The sequence below is a fragment of the Ornithodoros turicata genome, chromosome 6, assembly GCF_037126465.1.
Source record: "Ornithodoros turicata isolate Travis chromosome 6, ASM3712646v1, whole genome shotgun sequence".
NCBI lineage: Eukaryota > Metazoa > Arthropoda > Arachnida > Ixodida > Argasidae > Ornithodoros > Ornithodoros turicata.
The window spans coordinates 61,123,388-61,145,924 of NC_088206.1; the positions used below are offsets into that span (position 1 = coordinate 61,123,388).

The following is a 22,537-nucleotide window of genomic DNA, read 5'->3' on the forward strand; positions in this document are numbered from 1 at the left end:
GCTGCCCGTATTTTCTTTCCAAATTCTTCCACACACAGAGACATACACCATGAGTGATACAGGCCAAAGGATGGTATTGATGTTTCCTGGGCGGCAATCCACTTGAACAGAACATGCTCTCAGGATGATATCACCACGTGCTTTGCAATTGTCTGGTCCCTTTACAAGGGATGCATATCGAACGACCGCGCACCCGCTTTGTGAGAAATTGGAATCGACACCCTCAGAGGCAAAACCACATTTTCTTTGTAAACCGGTTGACAAAGGCTTTACAAAATAAATAAAAACAAATAGGGAATAAAAAACGCCAAGTACTTGCCCTATTTTTCCCTGCCTGTGATGGGGTTTGTTTGTCCTGTTTACGCATGAATTTTGCATAAGAGGGCGGCGGGATAAAAGGTTTGCCTTGTGTAACCCTAGACAACAACGACGACGACGAAAATCTTGTTGTTGGGCTTCCCCCTTTCTATTTTGCGGGTGTTCGGGCGAAAGCCAAGGAATTCGATTTGAATATTTTAATGGCCCACATGGTCAGAATGTGAAAAAGCTCGAGCTTGAATTCCGGTGTATGTGTGTGTGTTTGTACCCGAATATTGATCGTGTTTCGGGTTTGTTTTGTTTGGTGTTCGACGTGTGGTGCTCGCTTGAAATGGCGAACGCGACTTTGGGACGGGCTTTTGAGGTAGCAACAACAAATACGTGTACGCAGTAACTTTTTCGCCCCTTTCTGGTGTGATGCTCTCGTCCTGTTGCACGCACCTTTTGTGATATAAGCTCGACATCCTTCTGTATGGACTATTGTGCACACTGCAAAGAGTGTCATTTGATAGTGTGTATTCTACTGAAAATATCATTTCAGGGTGGTGCACCCCATTTAGAACACGGGCGTTTTGCAAACACCTTTTTCAACATTGTTATTAGGCCTTTCACCTTAGCCTGCAAAATAAATAAAAGTGTTTCTTTGCAAAATAATCCCTTTTACAAGCTGAATGGTGTGATAAGTGAAAAAATAAAATAAGACAAGATATCAAATGAAATATTATTACAGAAGCACGAAAACAACCAACAAACTACTTTGTCAGCGAAATGTTTGTTGTATAATCTCTCTCTCTATTTTTTTTTTTCGTTTTGAGAGATCAATGTTTTATGATTTATTTATTTACAGGTCCTCTCCGTGGTCGATCGATGGCAAATTTCGCCATGGATATCTTCGAACAGCATCAAGGCACACATATCTTACAGGTAAGCCCAACCGATGCGGCCCCTTTTTGCTGCCAGATACAGGTTCCTGTAGAAGATATTGTGGGGGTGGCGCGTCGGGTTCGGGTGTCATTTTTGACTCCGGTAGCATGGATGGATACAGAAAAAAGAAAAGAAAAGGAGCCCGTGCGACCAACTGCTCCATGACGCTTGATGTGTGTTAGCACTGAGTGTCGAGCAGTGGGCTCGTCTTATAAGGTGTCCTCGTATGTCCTTGAGGGAGCTCGCCAGAGCATAGAGCACGGGTAACAAGTTGGGCGCGGGTAAAATATTTGCAAAAAAGAAAAAAAAGGGACAGAAAATATTTAATGAGCCGCCCAAGTTGAATCCGGGTACATCAAACCTTCCAGACACGTAATCCACCAGGGACAGTCCTGAGGAGTATCCACAGGCCATGCCAATGTTTCTTCTCGCCGGTGGTGTCGAATAGTAGTAGTAGTATCAGTAGTAGTAGTAGTACAAAAGATGGATGGGGTGCTGGAACGGGGTGGCTGCCCCACACCTACAGCTTCATTTCTTTTGTGGGGGCTTATGGAGATCCCAGGTTGCGGTTATATATACCAGCGGTTATATATACCGCTGTCTTCTAAAGAGGCACAGAGCACCTTTAGTGCTTCATGTTCTTGCTCCTTTGTCGACCACCTTCCCATGTCGTTGCAGAACGAGAAGGTTCTGTTGTCGAGGGGCTGTAGGGCTTCTTGAATGGTAAAATTCGCGGCATTGCATCAGGACATGGTGGTTATCTTGGGGAACCCTGCAGCGCGTGTACAAGTTCTGGTGACGAGCCAAGTGCGGATGAGATTGTGAAAAGAACGCGGATTGCGGGTGGATGCGGGGCTCCATTTTGTAATGAAACGCGGATTGCGGGTCAGGCGCGGGTCTTGCGCAGGAGGGTGCAGGTCGGAAGCGTGTCAAACGATTTCGTCCCGCGCAGGACTCTTGCAATGTGTTTACTTGACAACAAATTATAGTAGCAAATTTTCTCACTAAATGTATTTGTTGCCGTTGTTCATGCAATACAAGACATACATGTTAGACTTGTTAGTAACATTTCTGATTGGTCACTGATTTGTTTTCAGTCATTGGACGGCTTCACGTTCGCTCTGGCAGCCGACGGAAGATTCTTGTACATATCGGAAACAGTGTCCATCTACTTGGGCCTTTCTCAAGTGCGTACTGTAACATCGCTCATACCGCAACTACTGTGATATCAGATTTGGAACGGGAGTAACCAATTTCACTCCCTCGCAGGTGGAAATGACTGGTAGTAGCGTGTTCGACTACATCCATCAACAAGATCATGCCGAGCTGGCCGAGCAACTGGGGATCAACCTGTCTCAGTCTCTGTCTTCCCCTTCCGGTGGGTCAGGTGGTTCGGACGATGGTTCATCGACGCCAAACTCTCTCGATAGGCCTGGTAAGGGGACGAATCATCTTGTACGTAAGGCGTGACCGTCGTGTAAGGTCATGTCTACTCCTAAATGTACCATGTACGTCATAAGTGTACGGCGGAAGGTCCTTGTCCGTGGGCTAAGGAAAGTTGCAAGCCATTTAAGACTGAATTCGATCTGCTGTACTGATAGTGATACATTAAAATGGATTCTGCGTCCTGTAACCACCTCAAATACAGCGTGGTTTGTTTCGTCCAACGGACTGCCCCATGCTTTTCTCGTAGATGTGTTTGACTTCCAGAAACGAATATAACTCTTTCCAGGCAATGTAGGCTACTCTGTGCCTGTCCGATGCAATGTAGACAACTCTGTGCCTTGCCGAGGCTGTGTGTGACCTATCTCGATGTCTTTCTTTAGTGTTTTCTTATGAAGTAACAGTGTCCTGGTTTTGTTTGGCTCATGGACTGATGAATAACGCAGCTCCTGTGATGACTCTCGGTGCCAGCGCAGCATACAAGGGTTTGGAACGGTCCTTCTGCATTCGCATGAAGTCTACCCTTACTAAGCGAGGCTGTCACTTCAAGTCGTCGGGCTACCGGGTAAAGACATCAGCATGATTTAAAATAGTTCCGTTGGGGCATTACGACAACGTCTATGGTCGATATATGCACTCTTGTCGTAAATCTAGCATTGCAGTCGTTCATGCACATCAGGCCTAACAAATACGTCGGATATTTTATTTGTGTAGGTAGTACTAGTGCTGTGCCATTTACGGCCGCAGTACGCGTTCTCACCAAGCCGGAGTAACAAGCAGCCACCCAACCTCATGGGCATGGTGGCCATGGCGATTGCACTGCCTCCGCCCTCAGTCAACGAAGTACGTCTCGAGAGCGACATGTTCGTCATGCGGCTCACATTCGACTTTCGAGTCGCACACTGCGAACCCAGGTACGTCACCAGAATGCATTGCATATCACGTGATGGGGTATAATGCGTCGTCATACAAGGCTTTGCTTTCCGCACGCAGGATATCGGAACTCCTGGATTACACACCTGAAGACATCACAGGAAGGAACATGTACTCTCTCTGCCACGGCCAGGACGTTCAGAAGCTTAGGAAGTGTCACGTTGATTGTGAGTTTTTGTACAAATAGAGAAAGATTTTTGCTGATGTTTTTTTTAGAAGGGTTGATAAAAGCTTATGTCCCGCGTAGTAAGGTCCACACGGTGTCCCACGTAACCTGAACTAAGCTTTCAACAACTGGTACATTGCGTGCGAATAAAGCTGGCCGTATAGTGTTGACAGTCGACGTGGCGCTGGTCACGATATATCTTGTATTGCCTCTAATTCATTAATTAACCTCATCATCCCGTGTATGAATTAGAATGTGGTAGAGTGCGTTCACAAACCTGGCATTCCGTTTTCTCTTCGTAGTTCTTTTTTTTTCAGGCTCTAAAGAAAGTCTGCGAAATTTTAAACAATACAATTTGAATCATTTAATTAGAATTTCTTAGCATGTACGCTACGAACCTTTATCTGGCCTTCATTTCAAAACTGTGCACTGTCATCATGTACTTACGCGATGTTAGCTAATTAGTAACGTAATTATTGATTTGCTTTCAGTAATGAACAAGGGACAAGTAATGAGCAGCTATTACCGGCTCATGAACAAGAACGGCGGCTACACCTGGGTCCAAACGTGCGCTACAGTCATCTGCAATAACAAAAACTCGGAGGAACAGAGTATCATATGTGTCAACTATGTCATCAGGTAAGCATCGACTCCGATGGGACACTTTTGCTGGTCACGGATGAAACAATAACGTCGGGTCATTGCACGATGTCTCTTCGAGCAGTGGTATTGAGTACGAGAACTGCATAATGGACAGCAGCCAGCTTCGCGGTGCAAGCGACGTCAAGCCAGATGACCCCAACAACTCTGAAAGAGGATCCACGCCTGACAATGATGGGCGAGGTAAGAGACAGTTCGGTTCGTTTATTTGAAGAGAAAATTTGGCTCGTTTTATGTAATGGTTCGTTCTTGGTGAGGTTTCGGATCATATTTGTTACTAAATGAGAGTGGACATTGAAGATCGAATGTGCCTCCACTACCTAAACCTAAACTACCTACCTTCCTACCTAAAGTACCTCCAAGTACCGAGGTTTCACTGCAGTCATCACAGCGTTGTAAGAATTTTGCATTGCAATATAATTATCATAAAGAGCGGCGAGAATGCAGGCGAGCTGGTGATAATTGATCTTCATAACGAACCCTGAGACTGGGGAAAAAAACACACTAAACAGGAGTCTCAAACACACCTGAAAGTTTATTCCATCCCACACAGGTATATACATCAAGGGAGAAAGTGAGGGAGAAAAGGGTAAAGAAACATTTTCAACTGCTCCGTGTAGGTAGCAGTCCTTCTCTTTCCTACACGGAGCAGTTGAAAATGTTTCTTTCCCTCCTGTTTAGAGTGTTTTTTTCCCCAGTCTCAGAGTTCGTTATGACGATAATTATTAGTATTAATATTCTACGAAATGCTTAAGATGTTTATATTGGTGTTGGCGAAGAAAAAAAATAAAAATAAGGATAGAAATGCTGAAGAAACATCTGCTATCTTGGCGGCTTTCGTGTTGGCTCGTAAGAAAGATCGTTATCGGAAGTCGACCAAAACAAATGCTTCATTACCATTGCTTTCAAACTGGTCGCACAAGTGGGGCCGCGTTGCGACCTTCACCAAAACATCTTCACTACCGATTCCCGCTTTTCCTCGCTCGCTTTACTCGTCATTTGATCATACATATAGAGAGACGCGACCCAAGGCACGCCCAGTAGAACATGTTGTGACCAGTCTGGAAATGCGAACCGACAAATCGATTGGCAATGTTTAATGCCTTCTAAACTTTTCGTCCTGCGGCTATTTCGTGCGATTTGTCCCGTTGCGTTGCATCCGTCTGTCCGTCCGTCCGTCCGTTTGTCTTGCATCGCTACTGTCGCGTCACTACAGCTTTCCACTTATCCTCAGTCCCCCTCTCCCATCGCCCATAGCAGATTCCTGTGACTACGACGGTGGTGGTGGGTGGTGGTATCGTACAGTTCTAGGCAAATACGTCAATGCCTAAAGACTGTGCGAGTGCTGTTCTAGCCGACGTTCGCGCTGCAAAGGAGAGCGGGCAGAGAGTATGCAGAAGTATTGGAGAAATGTGAGAATCAAGCGCGAGATGTCGCTGGCGAGAGCGACTTCCTACCATTGCCGGTACGATCGTATTGAAAAGTTCACCGACGACTTCGGACGACAAAAATGTGTTCTACTTTGAAGGCTGCAAAAATTGCTCCTTCCGTTGCGTCATTCTCAAGGACACTATGTCACGTAGATGACGTTCCACTCTTTGAAGGATTTTGACAAGCGTTTATCAAGGCTGCTCGCAATCCTTTATTTCTTTCATTTTTTTTTTTTTCGTACACCCAGAAACGTCCAAAAATACCGTCCAGAATACCGTACGAATTCTCCGCGTGCGCCATCAGATTTTGCACACTGCCAGTGTATTCACCTCAAATGAAAGTGTTACACGAATGAATGCCAAATCAATTGATGGTGGCACGCATTAATCACGCAAGTGGTCCTCCCACCCAGACGACCACTCGCCTCGAGACCCGGAGCCCAGGCCTTCGCCAAAGTCACACGAAACTCATTCTCTAGGGGGCCAAGACGGCACAGCCTCAGCGGATCACCTTACGCAGCTTGGCACAGTCAACAAGGTCGAAGCCCTCAGGAGTTCCGCTAAGGTAGGCAGTTCGTGTTTGCACTGATTCGTTTTGAGAGGTGATAGCCGTAATGGGCTATGAAGTGTGTGTCGCATTTCTGATGATGATTGCATAACATTTCTTGCTGCAATAACACAGGTGACGATTCAACTTAAATTAATACGCTTTTGAATGCAGACTAACTTTCAGCATTTTGCATTCCAGCACAACAAACGAAAACGTTTCTATATGTTCCTCTGTAGAGAGTGAAGTATTACAAACCGACGTGTAATAGCATTTGACGCTACATTTATGCCATATCTTTAGAAAAATATGTTACAGTGTCCAACTTATTGCGGAAAGTTCGTACAAGTTCGACACTCAGTTCGCACGATACAGCAGATATCACGCTTACGCGCAACGCACGAGCTGGGGCCTCTGACAAGGTTCTCTCGCGCCTGGTGGCGAGATGTGTGGCCGGTCGGACAAACCATTATCTGTTTGTAGGGAAGAGCACGCATGCACACAAGAGGCCGATTCGCGTTTCGGTTCCAGAGCAACACTTCTTTCTGATCGAATGTGCCTAGCGTTGACCTGGATCACGTTGTTCTGTAGCACGATATTTCTCGGTGACGCGATCACAGATGCATGTGTCATGAAAATTGTGTTGTTGGTGAAACGTGAATTGCCCTCTACACGTGTACGCTCTCCCCTGCACGCATATAATGGTTTGTCGGACCGGCTTCAATATCACGCTATTAGGTGCGAGAATTCTGTCAGAGGTCACAACTCACGTGATGCACGAAAGCGTGATTTATGCTGTACATCTGTGAGAGATTATGGTCATGCTCATTTCAGTGAAGGATACAGGAGGACAAAAAATAAAGTGCTTAATTATGTTCTCCTTACCTTAAAGTGCATAACCATCTAGGGTAGTTTTTTTTTTTTTTCTCTTTGTTCGCCGAAACCTCATGGAATTTTACACTGTGGAAGAATTGACCCTTGTATTTTCCCTTATTGTGCTTTTCCAAAAATCGGTGGCAAAAGTCGGGTTTTACGTTAGGGACTGCACAGTACGGCAAAATCGGTAGAGAAGCAAATTTTCGGGTGCAAAATAAATAAAGAGCTCATGTCGTATTTCAGGCGAACACGAGATGCCGAGCGGTTGTGCTGAATGTCCAGCACTTAGCGTTTTCCAGTACCCGTATCGGTGGTTGACTTTGGCTAGTTAATTTTCGGGAATTTCCAGGTTTCACCTCACGCGACAGTGATGCAGATCTCGGGGGGGGGGGGGGGGTTAAAAACGGGCTTTACCGGGTTCATCCACGAAACAGAAGCCTCTGTGGAGGAACATCAAGTGAGCATGCAGTAAATCTCTGCGTTGTGTTCCTCAAGCGTGACAGCTCCCTTGGGGAGAGAAGTCGGGGAATCAGCCGGCGAGTCGTACCAGTGTTTTATCGAAGATATCTGTTTACATGCTCCTTGCAAAAGGAGTACAGTGTACTAAGGTTTGCCTCGATACCACAGATACGAGGATCTCGTGCAATGGACTCTAATTATGCTCCGGTGAACTGCAACACGTACATCGACCCTTACCAGGTCAGCAGCTTGCAAAAGATGTCGCAATATTGTCGCACACTATCAGTCCGTAGCTTCGCACAGTTTGAATATCCACCAATCGTTATGGTCCGGAATTCCACGCACGCACTTTTGACGCTCTCGCTTCTGTCATCTGTGTGACCATGCACGCCTTCTCTGTTTGTACTGGGTCTGCATCCGCAGTGAAACAGGCATGACGACGCTATCGAACTGTGCACGCACTTACACTCGTGTTCAACTTAAGAAGGAAAATAAATCTAGTCCGTCATCTACATACGCCTTTAGAGATGAGACAAATAGCGCACCAGGAGAGATACTGCAGTACTTCAGCGCCGCCATGGGGGAGGGCTCGCGTAGTGTCATGCGGCCGGTCTTAACAGCCAATACGGAAGCAGAGTGAGGGTGATGGATCACATGATCTGACGGAGGAGGGAGCGTGACGTCTCTGCGCCGAGAGTCCTACCTGCGGCGCAGTAATATTTTGAGAGCTGACGGACTACATTTCTTTTCCTTCTTACGTTGAACACGACTATAGAGAATATATAGATGCGCCTCCTGCATGCTGTCATCTTGGCCTCATAGTTGCTTGTCATTGTGGTTTTACAGGGTGATTTTGGGCGAGGGTACGCATGCGTCCTACAGCAACAAACGTTATCCTTGTTGTACTTTTGTAGTATTGTACTTCTATGAACATTGCACTTGTAGCTGCAGTTGTGATTGACAAGCGACTTTTGTTTTCTTTCCGTTCCCCACCCTTTGTTCCTTTTATCCACTTCTCCCTACAAACATTCCCGACACCGTAATCCCTCTTTTGCCTACCCTCGCTGTGCCCTCTCAGCAGGATGTTGTCTGTAGTGTAACAGACCCATCACCCGCCCCTATCCCTAAGAACCTCCGCAAGCGGCCGGCCGAAGACGGCAACTGTCGCAGCAGCCCCAAGTCACGGCCAGGCAGCCGATCTAGTCTTCAGCCACTGCAGCCCAGTAGTCCCGCTCGCAGCCTACCATCCTCAGACCAGCCGAGCGCTCCTGGTTTTCTTCACCGAGACGAAGACAGGGGTGCAGGATCCTGCTCCCCTCCGGGAGCTTGCGATGACTCCTGTGATGGTCCTGACGGCCTGTCGCGACCCTGGAAGGCAGGCGGCGGAAGCTCGAACCAGAATTCTACCGAGGCCTCCAGCTTAACGGTGAGAGAACTCGAAGACGCGATGAAGAAACACCTCCCTGAATCGAGAGGTCTTATTGGCGGTCCTTCGCCACCTCAGAGACCTTCAGCAGCGACGATCCAGTGGATCGGAGGCCCTCAAACGACGGGAACTGCAGGACCCCCTCCGCCGCTGCCGGCGTCAACCTTACTTCGCCAGCTGTACGTTAGCAGAGAATCGGTGATACGATCCGGTTCTCATGTTAGCGGTTCATCGCGGCCGACGTACTACGGAGACGTTCCGACACCACCTGAAGGGCCCTGGGGCGCGGCAGACGCGTTCATGCTGCCGGGCAAAGACGGGACTCCTTACGGTGTCTTACCCTACCCCGGCTACGTCGATGCACCTCCACCCCCATTTTCCGCTGTCACTCCTCCGTCGTCTGTCTCGCCAAGGGATAGCAAGCTAGGCTTAGCGGAAAGCCCGGCATTCTCGGAAGCAGCAGCGGCGGCCGCGGCGGCGGCGATGCCGCACATGAGACACTACGTTGCGGCAGCGGCAGCGGAACTACCGCTGAAGCCACAAGTACTGGTGCATCCTGGTGGACTGGACTATGCGACGCAACAAGAGCAGCAACTCTACACCAGTGGCTTTCATTTGTACGGCAAACCGAACGGTGGTTGGTACGCGCAACAACCGAACTCTTAGTCGTACTAGACTTTCTTTAAAAAAAAATATCCAACACCGGTGTTGAAGATTGAGGCAGCTGATGGTGATGAGTTCGGCTGCTATGGAGACTTTTTGTGTGGCTTTTAAAACTAGGTGGAGCGGGTGTCTCAGTTTCGGCTGCTAGCCACGATGTACACCAAAAGTACATTCCCATTGTCATTCCACAATTACCATTCTGTGATGATCATCAGAGATAGAGGGAGTGATCTTAGTGTGCCCTTTAGTTACCCTGAGGGATCAACTTGCGAAAACTGACGAAGGCCTATATTTTTTTTCTATTTTATGTAAAACAGAGTGGCTTACGTGTCGCAGGAACTTAAAAAATACAGCCACGTAAATATTTTACTGATACAGTGCTGTTTCAATATTTCCTCAGATTTTTTTTTTTTTTTGAAGATCAAAACCTGTACTCAGTGTTGGCGGAAAACGAAAAGGAGAGAAATACCATTTTGATCGCGAGACCGCGAGGGTTTACTTTCTCTCTGAAGATGTGCTACCCCATACGATTACTCGGTTCACCATCCATTCCTTTTCTCAATTGTTGCATAAAAACAATAAAATAACGAAAGAATAACCTAAGGAAAGATTACCCGCGATCATATGAAGTATGAATACTTTGCAAACCGGGAAGAAATCAACAAAATGGTTTTCAAATTGAATGCCTGATTTAATAACCCAATCGCTTTCCCTCAGTGCGTGATGTAAATAGACCCTGTAAATGAACCCACTGCGTTGGTTTATAGGCGTTTTTTTTCCTTTTCCTTTGTTTCCTTCTATTGTTCATAGTATCTGGTGGGAATTTTTTTCACTTTGTGACCAATTCGCTTCAGGATGGAAATCTGGATCCCCGAATTTTTTTTGTTCGTGTGCATAATGTTTCCGTGTGGAGAATATTGTGATATAGAAAAGAAGTTTATATATTACTCAAAAGAAAAAAAAAACTATCTATGTAGTAAATATATAGATCTTATGAAGCAGAAACACCGCACGAAAACGGAAAAAAAATGAAACAAACAAATCTAATGTTTTTACGAGACTGAAAACATGCATTCACGTTCTGTTTCCAAGAAGATTTGGATGATTTTCTTTCTTTTTTGAAAAGTTTCGCAAAATGTGCTGGAGCAAGTTCGGCACATTGCGGAGAGCCTGTTTGTGTGCATCGACGACTTGAAGCAGATGTAGTGAATTGAGTATTGTCTATGTAAATACACTTAGCAGCTTCTCTTGCTCCCAGCATTCTCTTTGCCCCTCGGCATGTCACGAAAAAGTCAAAAAAGGTTCTCGTGAGTAGAAAAAAAAATTCTATCGACACAGGTTACGTGTCTTCTTGCGACTGGAAGGCGTGGAAATAAACAAAAATGTTGAGTGACTCCCGTTTTGTTGTGTCTGATTTTACCAATATTGAAGTGGCATCGAAGTGGCGCGAAGCGGTAAGGTGCATGTTATTTCGTCCTCAAGAATAGGATAAGTATTTTTTGTATTTTATGGAGTTGTATAATAGGTCTATCAAAAGTGCTTTTCAGGAGTAATTGAATTTGGGTTGGAACAATGTTGGTCGTAAAATGAATTGGATTACAGTTACAACTACAGAATCGTAATTCCGACTGAATTACACCTATAGTAAAAGGTTACACTGGGTTACGTTTATTTCAATATACTGGGAGTTTTTTTTTATCTGCAGCAGATTTAGAAATAGAAAAAGGCTATGAGAGCAGCATGGGTGCCCTTCTTTCAGTTGAGTTACCACACCCTTAGAAATGAGCGTCACCACACGCTAAGAGCGTGGCATGTCGTGGTAGTCTGCTAGTAGTGGTAATCGGGTAGTCGTGGTAGGTCGCTAGTAGAGTCGTCCAATGCCGTGGTCGTCCTGAGTGACGTTGTTCTTTCCCCTGATTTGCTGAAAACGGGGGTGTACGCCATTTTTGTGGCATTATGTAGTTCATAATTGCCACAAAAATAGCGTACGCCCCCCGTTTTCATCCAATCAAGGGAGAGAATGTTGTCATTGAGCGGGATGATGGTTGGCTAGGAGCGTGCTATGCGGTGAAGCTCTGTTTTTAGAGTGCAGGCGGACATCCTCTCGAAGGGAGTATGTAACTACTATATGACTAATCACCTAAATTCATTAATTAGGAGCATTTGGGAAAAGTAGGGTAGCAGAAGCGGAGACAATCATTGCTGGAAGCATTTCTATTTCATCAAAATACTGAAACGAGCACGTGCGTTGAAATATCCATCGCCTAGGATTGCGATGCAGATGAGCCGAAACCAAAACTGCGCGTCGCATATCAGACATATCAGAATGGGAGAAAATCCTTGAACGCATTTCTATTTGATACATTCCCGAAACGAGTACGTGCGTTGAAGTATCCATAGCCGAATATTGCGATGCAGATGAGTCAAAACCGCGCGCTTCATAGCAGAGATAGTAGAATGCGAGACAATCCGTGTTGAAAGTATTTTTATTTCATAAAAATCCGGAAACAAGTATGTGCGTTGAAGTATCCATCGCCGAATATTGCGATGCAGATGAGCCGAAACCGCGCCCCTCATCGCAGAGATAGCAGAATGCGTGACAATCCTTGCTGAAATTATTTCTATTTCATAAAAATTCTGAAACGAGTACGCGCGTTGAAGCATCAATCGCCGAATATTGCGATGCAGATGAGCCGAAACCGCGCGCCTCATAGCGGAGATAGCAGAATGCATGACGATCCTTGTTGAAAGTATTTTTATTTCATAAAAATCCTGAAACGAGTACGTGCGTTGAAGTATCCATCACCGAATATTGCGATGCAGATGAGACGAAACCGTGCGCCTCATAGCAGAGATAGCAGAATGCGAAACAATAAAATCCTGAAACGAGTACGTGCGTTGAAATATGCATCGCCGAATATTGCGATGCAGATGAGTCGAAACCAAAACTGCGCGCCTCATAGCAGAGAGAGCAGAATGGGAGGAATGGGAGACGATCCTTGTTGAAATTATTTCAGTTTCATAAGAACCCTGATTACATGCGTTGAAATACCCATCACCGATGCAGATGAGCCGAAACCAAAACCGCGCGCCTCAGGAGCGCATAACCTTCGTCGTCAGCGGCGGCGGCCTATCTAGACCACAAGGCCGATCAGCCAAGCATTGATGAGCACCTACCCCAATATTATCTCCATCGCTCCAAGACACGTTTCCCTCTGACATGGAATGAGGGCAGTCCTCCCTGCGCTTCTGATGCGGGCTGTTTCAGTTTCGGCTCATTTGCATAGCACAATTGGGCGGTCGATATTACACCGCACGCGCTAACTTTTTCACGAGCGCCCCTAACTAAACAGTTCATGGATTTTGGGTAATTAGTCATCTAGTAGTTACATACTCTTTTCGAGGGGATGTCCGCCTGACCACATAACGCACCTGCAAAAACGGCATCTATGCTGCTCTCATAGCTTTTTATTTAAAAAAATCGTAAAGACTGAAAAAACACCCTGTATGTCCCTTGCTATCTGAAAAAAAAAGTTAAAAATCCCTAGGTCAATGTCAAAGATGATAAAGTTTGTCATCGTCCAAGAACCGAGGAACGCGACCTGTCGCGTTTGTGCAGACCATGCAGAACGATTGGAGCATCGTGCTATAAATCATTTTGGTAATTGGTTGTTGCGTTAAGCAAACAGACGTTGATTTGAGGCGTTGTGTGTGTATGTCCCTTCTTGTCCCCCGTGTCGGGGTTTCGCTACTATGAACACTATCTCACCTGCTGCTGCGGTCGCATAAGTAGCACTGTCTTTCCTTGTGACACACGCGTATAAGACGTACGGTCTGGTCCAGCTCGATGTTAATGATGTTCTAGGGGATATGGGGAACGTGAAGCGGCCATTTCGCGAAGGACCCATTCTATCCAGGCAAAACGTTCAGATGCCGGCTTTCCTCTGTGTTCTTTAAACAATGGTGAACGCAGGTTCAACGAGGCTGCTTAATACGCGAGTTTCATTGTGAAGCACTATGAATATTCAAAAAGTGAGTATGCGGGTTCATAATGAAATTCATGCATATCGAATCGAATTATTCGAATTGTACAGCTTGGGAGAAAAGTTTACAGAACACACATTTCTCCATTGGAGCGTCACCCTAACAGCAAACAGGGGCGGACGCCCCCCTCCCCCCTCTCTCTCTTTGCGCCTCAGCTAAAAGTATCTCAAGGTGTCTATCACCAAGCTTTGTTTCCTAGCTTGGGTACTTTATTAATACCACTGCCACACGGGCGTTCTTGAATTGAATGATATTCGGAATCTGCTTTACAGTGACTTTGGATTAAACTGGATGGTCATCAACTCGATGGAGACTCCAGACGCATCATTGAAGCTGTCGACGATCGTGGAAAAATGCCTGTGGCAGTTTCATGCTCAGCGAGCAAGCAAGTGGTGCACAAAAACTCGCAATAAGGCGGCAAATGGGAGCAAATGCGAGTTAATAGAGTACAAAATTACGTGTAATCTGAGCGACCCCGTGTAATTAGTATCATATGTTTACTTTTTTACTCTCCACCATAGCACCTCGCAACGTCGTGCATACGCAAAGCACGTACCCTTTGAGCCGTCTGAAAGTTCATCTGCTTCCGTGACACCAACGAAAAAGAAGCAAAATGCAAGCATATCAACACAGTGCGCGAAATAAAAGTTCAAAAATCATCTTTTGCACTAGGTTTTGCTTGTCTGTGCATATGTTTTGATCCTACAAAAGCTTTATGTGCAGAAGTCGCTTGCCACGCGTGGCGCCATCCGACGTGTGACGCGTCAATCTCTCAATGGGCCTCGAATCGTCCATGTTGCAGAGGTCAAGTGTCAATGAACATCGAAATGGCGGACGGTTATCGCTTTCGATGGCCATTGAAACGACCGTGTGGCAGGGGTATAAGAGTCCCGCGGTGCTTCCACGCGCTTCCGTGTCTATGCTGTCATTGTTTTTGTGGGGCTTCCGCCTATATCGAACTGCCACTCATATCGAATTTTCCCCGGCCCCGTTGACTTCGTTCTAACGATGCGATTAGTTGTCACCATCTTTTTTCAGTGAATGTTGTATGTATGTTTATGCCGCAGCTGGATTAAAGGGGTTCGGAACTCGCAGTTACACCGTCGTACATGTTACTCTTATGAAACATTTCACTTGTAAGAACTCGTCGAGTGTGAGTACGATATCGAAAGTTACAAAAGGTGTTGCTTTCTTCTACAACTAGCATTTCAAACTCCCAAACGTCATTCCTCTAATTTCACACCGTGCCTTACAGGATGTGTAGCAGCGTGCTCCGCGATATTGCTACCTTGGCCACTGCGACTTCATTTGCTTGACGAACATTTTCTTTCACAGTTTTGGTTTGCTACATGTGTGCAGAGTGCATCATGCCACCATTGTAACACTGGTCGACTTTGATTCCAATGTCGATTCCTTCTCCGGGCCTCCCTTTTCGCGTTCTTTTCGCTCTGGTTTCTTCCCTATGTCCGCATGACCTTTTCACATTTCTGTGTATAAGGACGCCTTTTCTTGTCCTTCTTTCCCAATGATTTCATATTACAGCGTGGCCTGCCACCTACGTTAACTCCCCACTACTACTACGAATGCGTATAACAGCTAGTGGCGCTTCGAGATGGCGCAACGAGGATGGACATGCGATCGATGCCCTTCAAGCGTGGAAGGAATGGGTGGCTTTCAAGTGGAGAGGTGGCGCTGCACATGCTGGGACTTCGAACTTCCGGACCGAAATTTTACTTCGAAATTTTACGGTGTTACTTTAACGAAATTCTTTTCACATTGTGAGTTTATAATGTTATCGCAGCCGCGCACAATTCGATATGGTAGGTACACATCACGGCATTTGGTGGCAAATGCCTATACACACCTTAGTTCAATTTTGTTTTACGCTGATGACATTTGTCCAAAGTCGGAGGGTACCAGGGCACGCGATACATTTTATGTCACTTTTCCGCACAATTAGTGCAGCTAAACGCTGAACATTCGCCCATGTTTGCCTTTAAGGGGGCCGTAAACAGGTGTACAAGGGGCGCATTTCTCTGCGTTATGTTATTGCAATTTAGGCAGTGAAAGTTCCTTGCAAATACCAGCGCTTAAAACCAAAAGGGGCTTGCATACGGATGAAATATTCACTGCACTCTTTCGCTTTGTAGATCCTCCCTGCGCTCTAACTTTACGTCATTTTGATGTGGCGCTTTCCTCACCAATTACGATCAAGGGTTCTACGCATGAATTTATTTCACTTGCCGAAATTGACTAGATGAATTCGAGTCTTATTCTATTCGAAATCTAAACAGTTACAACCTCAACCTGGAAAAGAAATGCGTTCAATTTAGATATCATACGCGCACTACGTTTTTACCGTGCCTTAACACGCAGCACACCGCGAGCGCGAATGAATATCCGGCGCTACAGTTCCGGATAAGTTGCGCGATGGGTCATCTTCGTCATCTTGGAATGGCTCCGACGACTGGGATGCAGTACTTTCGTTTGAGCCACGCGGCATCGCGTCACCAGCTCGCGTGGCACAGTGGTTAGCGTGCTGGCCATGTCACGTCGTGAGAGGGAGGAACCTGGGTTGGAATCGCGTCATATGAGAGCAGCCCAATAGACCTCTCCCTGTTTGTAAACAAATGACGTCATAGTGTTCGACAGCGCCACCAGTTTGGTAGAGTTGAACTATGCTCGAAGCCAGGGGCGAACAAGCCCCCGCCCGAAAGCCAAAATCTTCAGAGGATTACGATGATCCGTGAAAAGGACGCGACCTTGGGTCCTACTTTTCTTTCAATAGGAAGCAGCGAACAAGTGCCTATTCGTAGAACCCAGCCCTTCCCTTCCGATCTGTTTCAGACTGTCTACCAACGTCATGATGACGTTTCTCGGTGGAGGTTTGTTATTGAGGTTTGCGCCAGCCGACGATGTCGGAGATGTCATAATGCTGAATTTCTGGACCACGGAGCACAAAATGTAGTTCCACGCAAACAAACGGAGCATTCCGCCTCACAGCTGATGTGGAAGCTTGTTTATTGGCTGGTAATTTGAGACGTAATGTTCGGAGCTAGGCCCCCCGATTGGACGGCAAAAGATACGTAGACATGTGACGTATGCGTCGTGGAGAAAGGCGCGCAGGTTACTCATATTCGAAAGCATGTAAGGTCTGAGCTGGCACGAGCCGAACGAAATGTATATTTGGGTATTATGGCTTGCGTTCTTTCATGGGGTACCATTATTTATGAAATGTTTGCCGCCCTGTTTACGGGCCCTCTAAGAACGTTGAACATGTGCTGACGCTATACGACACCAGCAGAACTTCGGACCGGAAGCGTAAACCCACGTGATATTGCAACTTCCCTTGCGTCATTTTGACAGGAAATTGCAATGGTTGGAAGTAATATAATTAGGAGGACCCGGAACTTCAGGCACAAAAACGATTGAAAAACACCAAAATAGGCAATACAATGCAAAAGTAAAGGCATGTTAATATGCTCTTTGGCCGTGTTGGTTTTTCAGAATGCCCAATCGAGGAAGACTCGCTCGTTTAAAGGCTACGGTGCCATACAAGCTTTTGCATGACCACAATTCTGTGACAAAAACTTAAAGCGTGTTTCACCCACATACTCCCATAGGCGCAATGCATAAGGAATGCAAAATCACCTGTAATTTGTTTGGTTGATGTCACTCTGCGTTTGTTCTTTAGAGATACGTTCTTCAAGCACCAAGGGTGATTTTTATCACGAATTTGTCGATGATTAACGCTATCATCGAGGTTCCATTTAGGGTAATGATAGGGTAATGATCAGGCTGTGACAGACTGGTATCGAAGTTATAACGAATTCGTGATGAAGCCTGTATAGTAACATGGTGATTTGCACAGGAAACGTGTACAGTTGCTTTGTCTGTAAGGAACAAAATTCTGTGTGAAGGTTGCTGTGTCTTTTTCAGTTTATTAGCATTAGATTATTAGTAGTATAGAATGCTGACATATTCGATCCTTCTATTTGCTGGCAGTAGCTGTGCTGCTTTTGGTTAACGGATGAGCTAATTTCGGTTTTGTTTTGGTTTTTGGGGGTGAAGCGGCCATGTCACGTTTCAGATCTGTTGATCCTTCTGCCTTGAGAACCAGCTGAGAAATGTCCAACGATGGCTTGGGACCACATTGGCCGTAACGTAGCCACTGGGAAAAGACAGTGACGTACGTAATAATGCACATAAACAGCGACATACCGAGGAAGAGAGTTTCTAATTCCCCTAAACTTCTGGTGCTTCATCGCATTGTCATGTGTAGATGGTTTGCCCCACTAAGTGGTCTTAACTGCTACTAAGTGGGTGCCTGAAAACGGCGCCGGTGCAGGTTTGTCCGTCCTGACGCCATGGAAGCAGAATGTGCTACAATATTTCAGTCCCTGATCAATCTCAAATGGAATCTCTCTTAATCAGCCTGTAATCAGCGACTTTCGTGGCACCCTTTTAAAGCAGAAGAGACAAGACGCACGTGGCCCTACACTGTTCACCTAAACGAGTGAGTGACGAGCAATCTCTCAAATCTCTTGACTACCGGATGTCCTAACGATTCTCAAGCCGCGATAGGAACTGCGTCTCGTACACTAAAGTATCGTCTTCAGAATGCAGGACCACGTCTGGCACCCAAAGAAGTCTCAACGCTGCGCTGATTCTCAAGAAATCGAACGCACACGCAGATGACACTAAAGGAGAGCGGATGATGCGAATTGAAACTTTTGTGACTTCCGCGGTATAAACATACAATCTATCAACTGGCCAATTGTGTCGCCCTCGTAGAACACAGACAAAAGCTCTCGGAAGACTCAAAACATAATAATAAAAACGTAACTAACTTAATATTCCCTAGAGGGCAATCACATCGTCAAAAGCTGGTTTTCAACTGCGGCCTGCCCCGGCTGCCGAAAGGTCCCTCAGCCGAAAGAAATGACTATAAATAGCTTTAACGTGATTTTATCGATGTTTCCGACATGACGGTTGCAACATACACATCGTATCTCTATGTCTACACCTGCACCACAAACCATGGGCGTTCCCAGGATTTTTTCAAGGGCGGACAAAGAGTTTTCGGTGTGTGTGGGGGAAAAGCATTCAACTAATAGACATTAGATAATATAATACAATGACGACACTTGAAACCTCGACATATAATACTATGACGACATCTCAATATAAATTGTGACGACCTGTGTGTAAAGAGGGCAATTTCCACAAGTGACTTTGGAACTCCAGAGGGGGGCCCGGTCCACCCATGCCGCAAACAGACCAACAGATGCATAAAAACATGCATCTGCGCAAGATAACGTGGTGCATATTTACCCTGAATACTGCTACCAGCCCTCCAACGCCACAGATGACAACCAGAAATCCAAGGGGGTTACCTAGCAGCAAGAACGATGCAGTAGATGCGATCGAAACCAAAAGATCTGCGATAAAAATCTAGGCTTAAGCCACAGTACTGTCGCAGCAAAGGCCTACAAACCAGGCAAACTGCAAAATCATGTACCTCTGCTAAGTCTGTCACTATGGACGTTTGCAGATGGTACACTATGATGGACGACCCGCCGCTGGTCCTTACGAAAAGATCTAACTTCTATGGCGAGACCAACGAAGGGATAAATATCAGTGAGATAGGCTTGTGTGTAGTTCTCACTGGTAACTATAGGCTTAACCCCTGGGCATCCCACGTCGCATTCTACTTTCATCCCGCCTGGATAGAACTTGCTTGCCAACGCACTTCCCGGAACGCTGCCCAGATTCTTGCTGTTACAGAGTCGGACTTCGTAGCCTTCGACTGGGCCGAGAGCGGGATCCCAGCTGACCAATGCCCCTCCATAGGCGTCACGGGACCAAGTGACATTGCACGGTGGATTCGGCTCTGCAACAACATCACGGTGAGCTGTATTAGCAATCCAGCACAAAAATGCCGACCCTATACCCTACCACAGGTTGTCTCTGTGGAGGAGAGGGTACAGTTTGGAGCCCACTCAGCAATAGGGGGTATTCGTAGGCCCGCATGGTATGCATAGTACTCCACTTAGGTTCACAGAAGAAACCACATCTGCCTCACGTTGAGCTGTTACACACCTATTTGAGGGAGAGGCCACTGAGGCTGGTTCACGAGCAATAGGGGAGAGAGGGAAGGTGGAGAGCTATGCAGACGAACTTGCATAGCGTGTAGACAACATATCGGGGTTATTTCGTACATCTAGTACATGGTTTGTGTTCTTTACAACATACCTTCTGGTGTCTGCGCAAATTCATGCTCAAAGTCAGGCGACTTCGGCTTGATCGTCTGGTGGAACACCCTGATGAGAAGACGTCTGGAGTGGAGGTCCACGTGAACGGTGTGTTTCCTTTGGGCGGCATTTACCTCATCAGCCCGGCACGCCTCTATGCACCCAGTGTTTACCGTGCAAGATTGTATGACGAACTGGTTGGCGGTGTTTGATGCGGGCTGTTGCCTACCGAGAGATGTCCAGCGGATGCCTACTTCTGTCGTCGAAATAACCACGGGCATGTATTGCCATTCTGAGGGGAAAGGCCTCATGAATTTCTTTCGCACAATATGTCCTCTGTGGCAAACACAATATAGATACTGAAAGAATGGTAGAAACAGGCCTTTTCGCACCCAATCTGCGAAGTCGTTACAGCGATTCTCGGAGACTGACGCGTATTGGGCTGCTGAGAAGAGACAGTCATTCCATTCTTCGACGTCTCATGAAACCCCTGGCTTCCGGCCAATGGACAACTGTCCTCCCCCCATCTATGCTGGGAAGAGTTGATCCAACACTTCCACTTTCCGCATGCCACGAAACACCTCTCGTGAAGATGCTGAATTAATTCATCGAATACGGCTCAATGTGGCTTTTACAGCTCAGTGCGTTACCGCTTGAGACAAGTTCACTCTCCCAAGTTCTGTCACTGTGGTGCTCAGAAGATCTAGAGCACATTCTTGTTCATTGCTCACACTACCAACCTTCCCGAACCACACTCTTCGGGTCTCTTAATCATCTGGACTCTCGCCCCCTCTCTCTATCAAAATTGCTCGGTCCCTGGCAAAATCCAGCCCACCAATGCTTTGCCCTCAAAGCTCTTTCGACCTTTTTGGACACCATAGGACTTCGGTCCTTATTGTGAAAGGGTTCATTATTTCATTCCCCACATCACCAGCAGCAGTGAGATAGAGTATCGCCCCCGGCGATGAAACTCTCCATTCATCATCTGTTAAAAATAAGGTGGTGGTTATCAGTGACACAGTAGCTGTACCAGTTTCGTGCAATGTCCTCCTCTTTTCTATTTGTTTCGTGATAGACAGTATGGACGCAACATGTCACAACAGTTGTAGGTGAGGTACAGCTATGCTTACGTGCATTGATAGAAGCAAACAGTGCAATCAGCGACAGATGGTGGAACGTTGATATGGTAGGCATTTAGTTGTACGATCGATGGTCTCGTCCTTCGAATGTGAATGTGCTGGTGATGACACTGCCGATGCTTTCTTCTTCCTCCCTCTCTGGCCTTAATCACCAAGGAATGTGCCTTGCCTACTACTGAGGTGTGCTTACTGTATTACTACTGTCGTCACTACTGCAGTCATGACCGTAGTCATTATAATCAAATCATTAAGGGCGTGCTAGAGGAGCGGTTCTGAAGTATGTATTTCATGCTAATGGAAAGCCTTCAGCGATCTAGAAACTACACATCTGGTCAGGATGACGATTCTATGTCACTTGTTCGGCAAACAGGAGGACACCCTTCCTGTTTCTCGTATTTCTCGGCTCTCATTAGCCCGGTGTTTCCTTTGCACACACTGTGGTGTGTGTTGCTTCTGTGGCTTTCGTCACCCGTTTGCTGCAATTTTCATAGGGCGTGTTGGATTGGATTGGAAGAAAGAAAAATATGGAGAGGTTAGTCCTGACCCAGTCAGAACTGGCTACTCCAAAACGCGTTTGTGGATGAAAAAAAGGAAAGAAAAAATGTTAGCTACGAAAAATAGAAGAACAAACAAACAAACAACCATAAACAGGAAACAAGAAAGGGGTAGAGTGGGTGTAGCAGGATAAAGCATAAAGGAAAACGGGGGAAAGGAAAGGGGGAGACGTTCGACGCCGAGAAACACTCACTGCACAATGTCAGATATAGTGCGAACACAATGTCATTGAAGTTTTCACAGAGTGTCAAGCAAGCCCAAGGCAGTAAGGAAGTCCACAAGAGCGCGCAATGCCGGCACCTGGTGCTGGGCAGGCCAGCAGCCTAGAACCTTCCCAACGGGCAGGCCCTTCTTAGGGCAGGTTCTTAGGGCAATCTTAGGGCATGTTCTTACATACAGCACTTTGCTTCGATGGGGTAATTTCGCCAATAATCCTGTTGGTTACCGGGTGCAAGGAGCATCCCAATGACCACTGAGGGATACTCGCATGTTTTCTGGTGGGAGTATTTCTGTTGGACTAGCCAAATCCCTGAGCAAGAGGGTTAGCACACCCCTCCCTCTCCTGTGCCACCATCATCTTTCGCCGCCCTCTTTCACCCTCTCTCTACTCCCTCCCCTGCACTCTTAAAAATGAACTTCACCACATAGCACGCTCCTAGCCAACCATCATCCCGAATGACAACGTTCTCGCCCCTGATTT

General features: G+C 46.4%; 2 protein-coding genes across 11 annotated transcripts in view; one reads left to right on the plus strand and one right to left on the minus strand.

Moving 5' to 3' along the window:
* LOC135396876 (protein trachealess-like) overlaps positions 1–11,238 on the plus strand; it is a 227,171-nt gene extending 215,933 nt beyond the window's left edge. For 3 of the 10 annotated variants that reach the window (XM_064628087.1, XM_064628095.1, XM_064628091.1), the window contains 11 exons: positions 1,166–1,242; positions 2,340–2,429; positions 2,512–2,677; positions 3,132–3,250; positions 3,400–3,599; positions 3,679–3,785; positions 4,276–4,423; positions 4,506–4,627; positions 6,288–6,439; positions 7,925–7,996; positions 8,835–11,238. In XM_064628087.1, the coding sequence (XP_064484157.1) occupies positions 1,166–1,242; positions 2,340–2,429; positions 2,512–2,677; positions 3,132–3,250; positions 3,400–3,599; positions 3,679–3,785; positions 4,276–4,423; positions 4,506–4,627; positions 6,288–6,439; positions 7,925–7,996; positions 8,835–9,848 (2,267 nt within the window). In that variant the 3' untranslated portion in view covers positions 9,849–11,238. The other 7 variants (XM_064628094.1, XM_064628097.1, XM_064628096.1 and 4 more) reach the window with 7 other exon arrangements.
* Positions 11,239–17,771: 6,533 nt separating this feature from the next.
* On the minus strand, positions 17,772–21,392 carry LOC135398125 (uncharacterized). The gene is made up of 5 exons (XM_064629553.1): positions 21,274–21,392; positions 20,145–20,435; positions 19,411–19,782; positions 19,224–19,330; positions 17,772–18,060 (listed from the first exon to the last, which is right to left on the minus strand). Exons 1-5 carry the CDS (start codon positions 21,335–21,337, stop codon positions 17,881–17,883), a joined length of 1,014 nt encoding a protein of 337 aa, XP_064485623.1. The 5' UTR covers positions 21,338–21,392; the 3' UTR covers positions 17,772–17,880.
* Between the last annotated feature and the right edge of the window lie 1,145 nt (positions 21,393–22,537).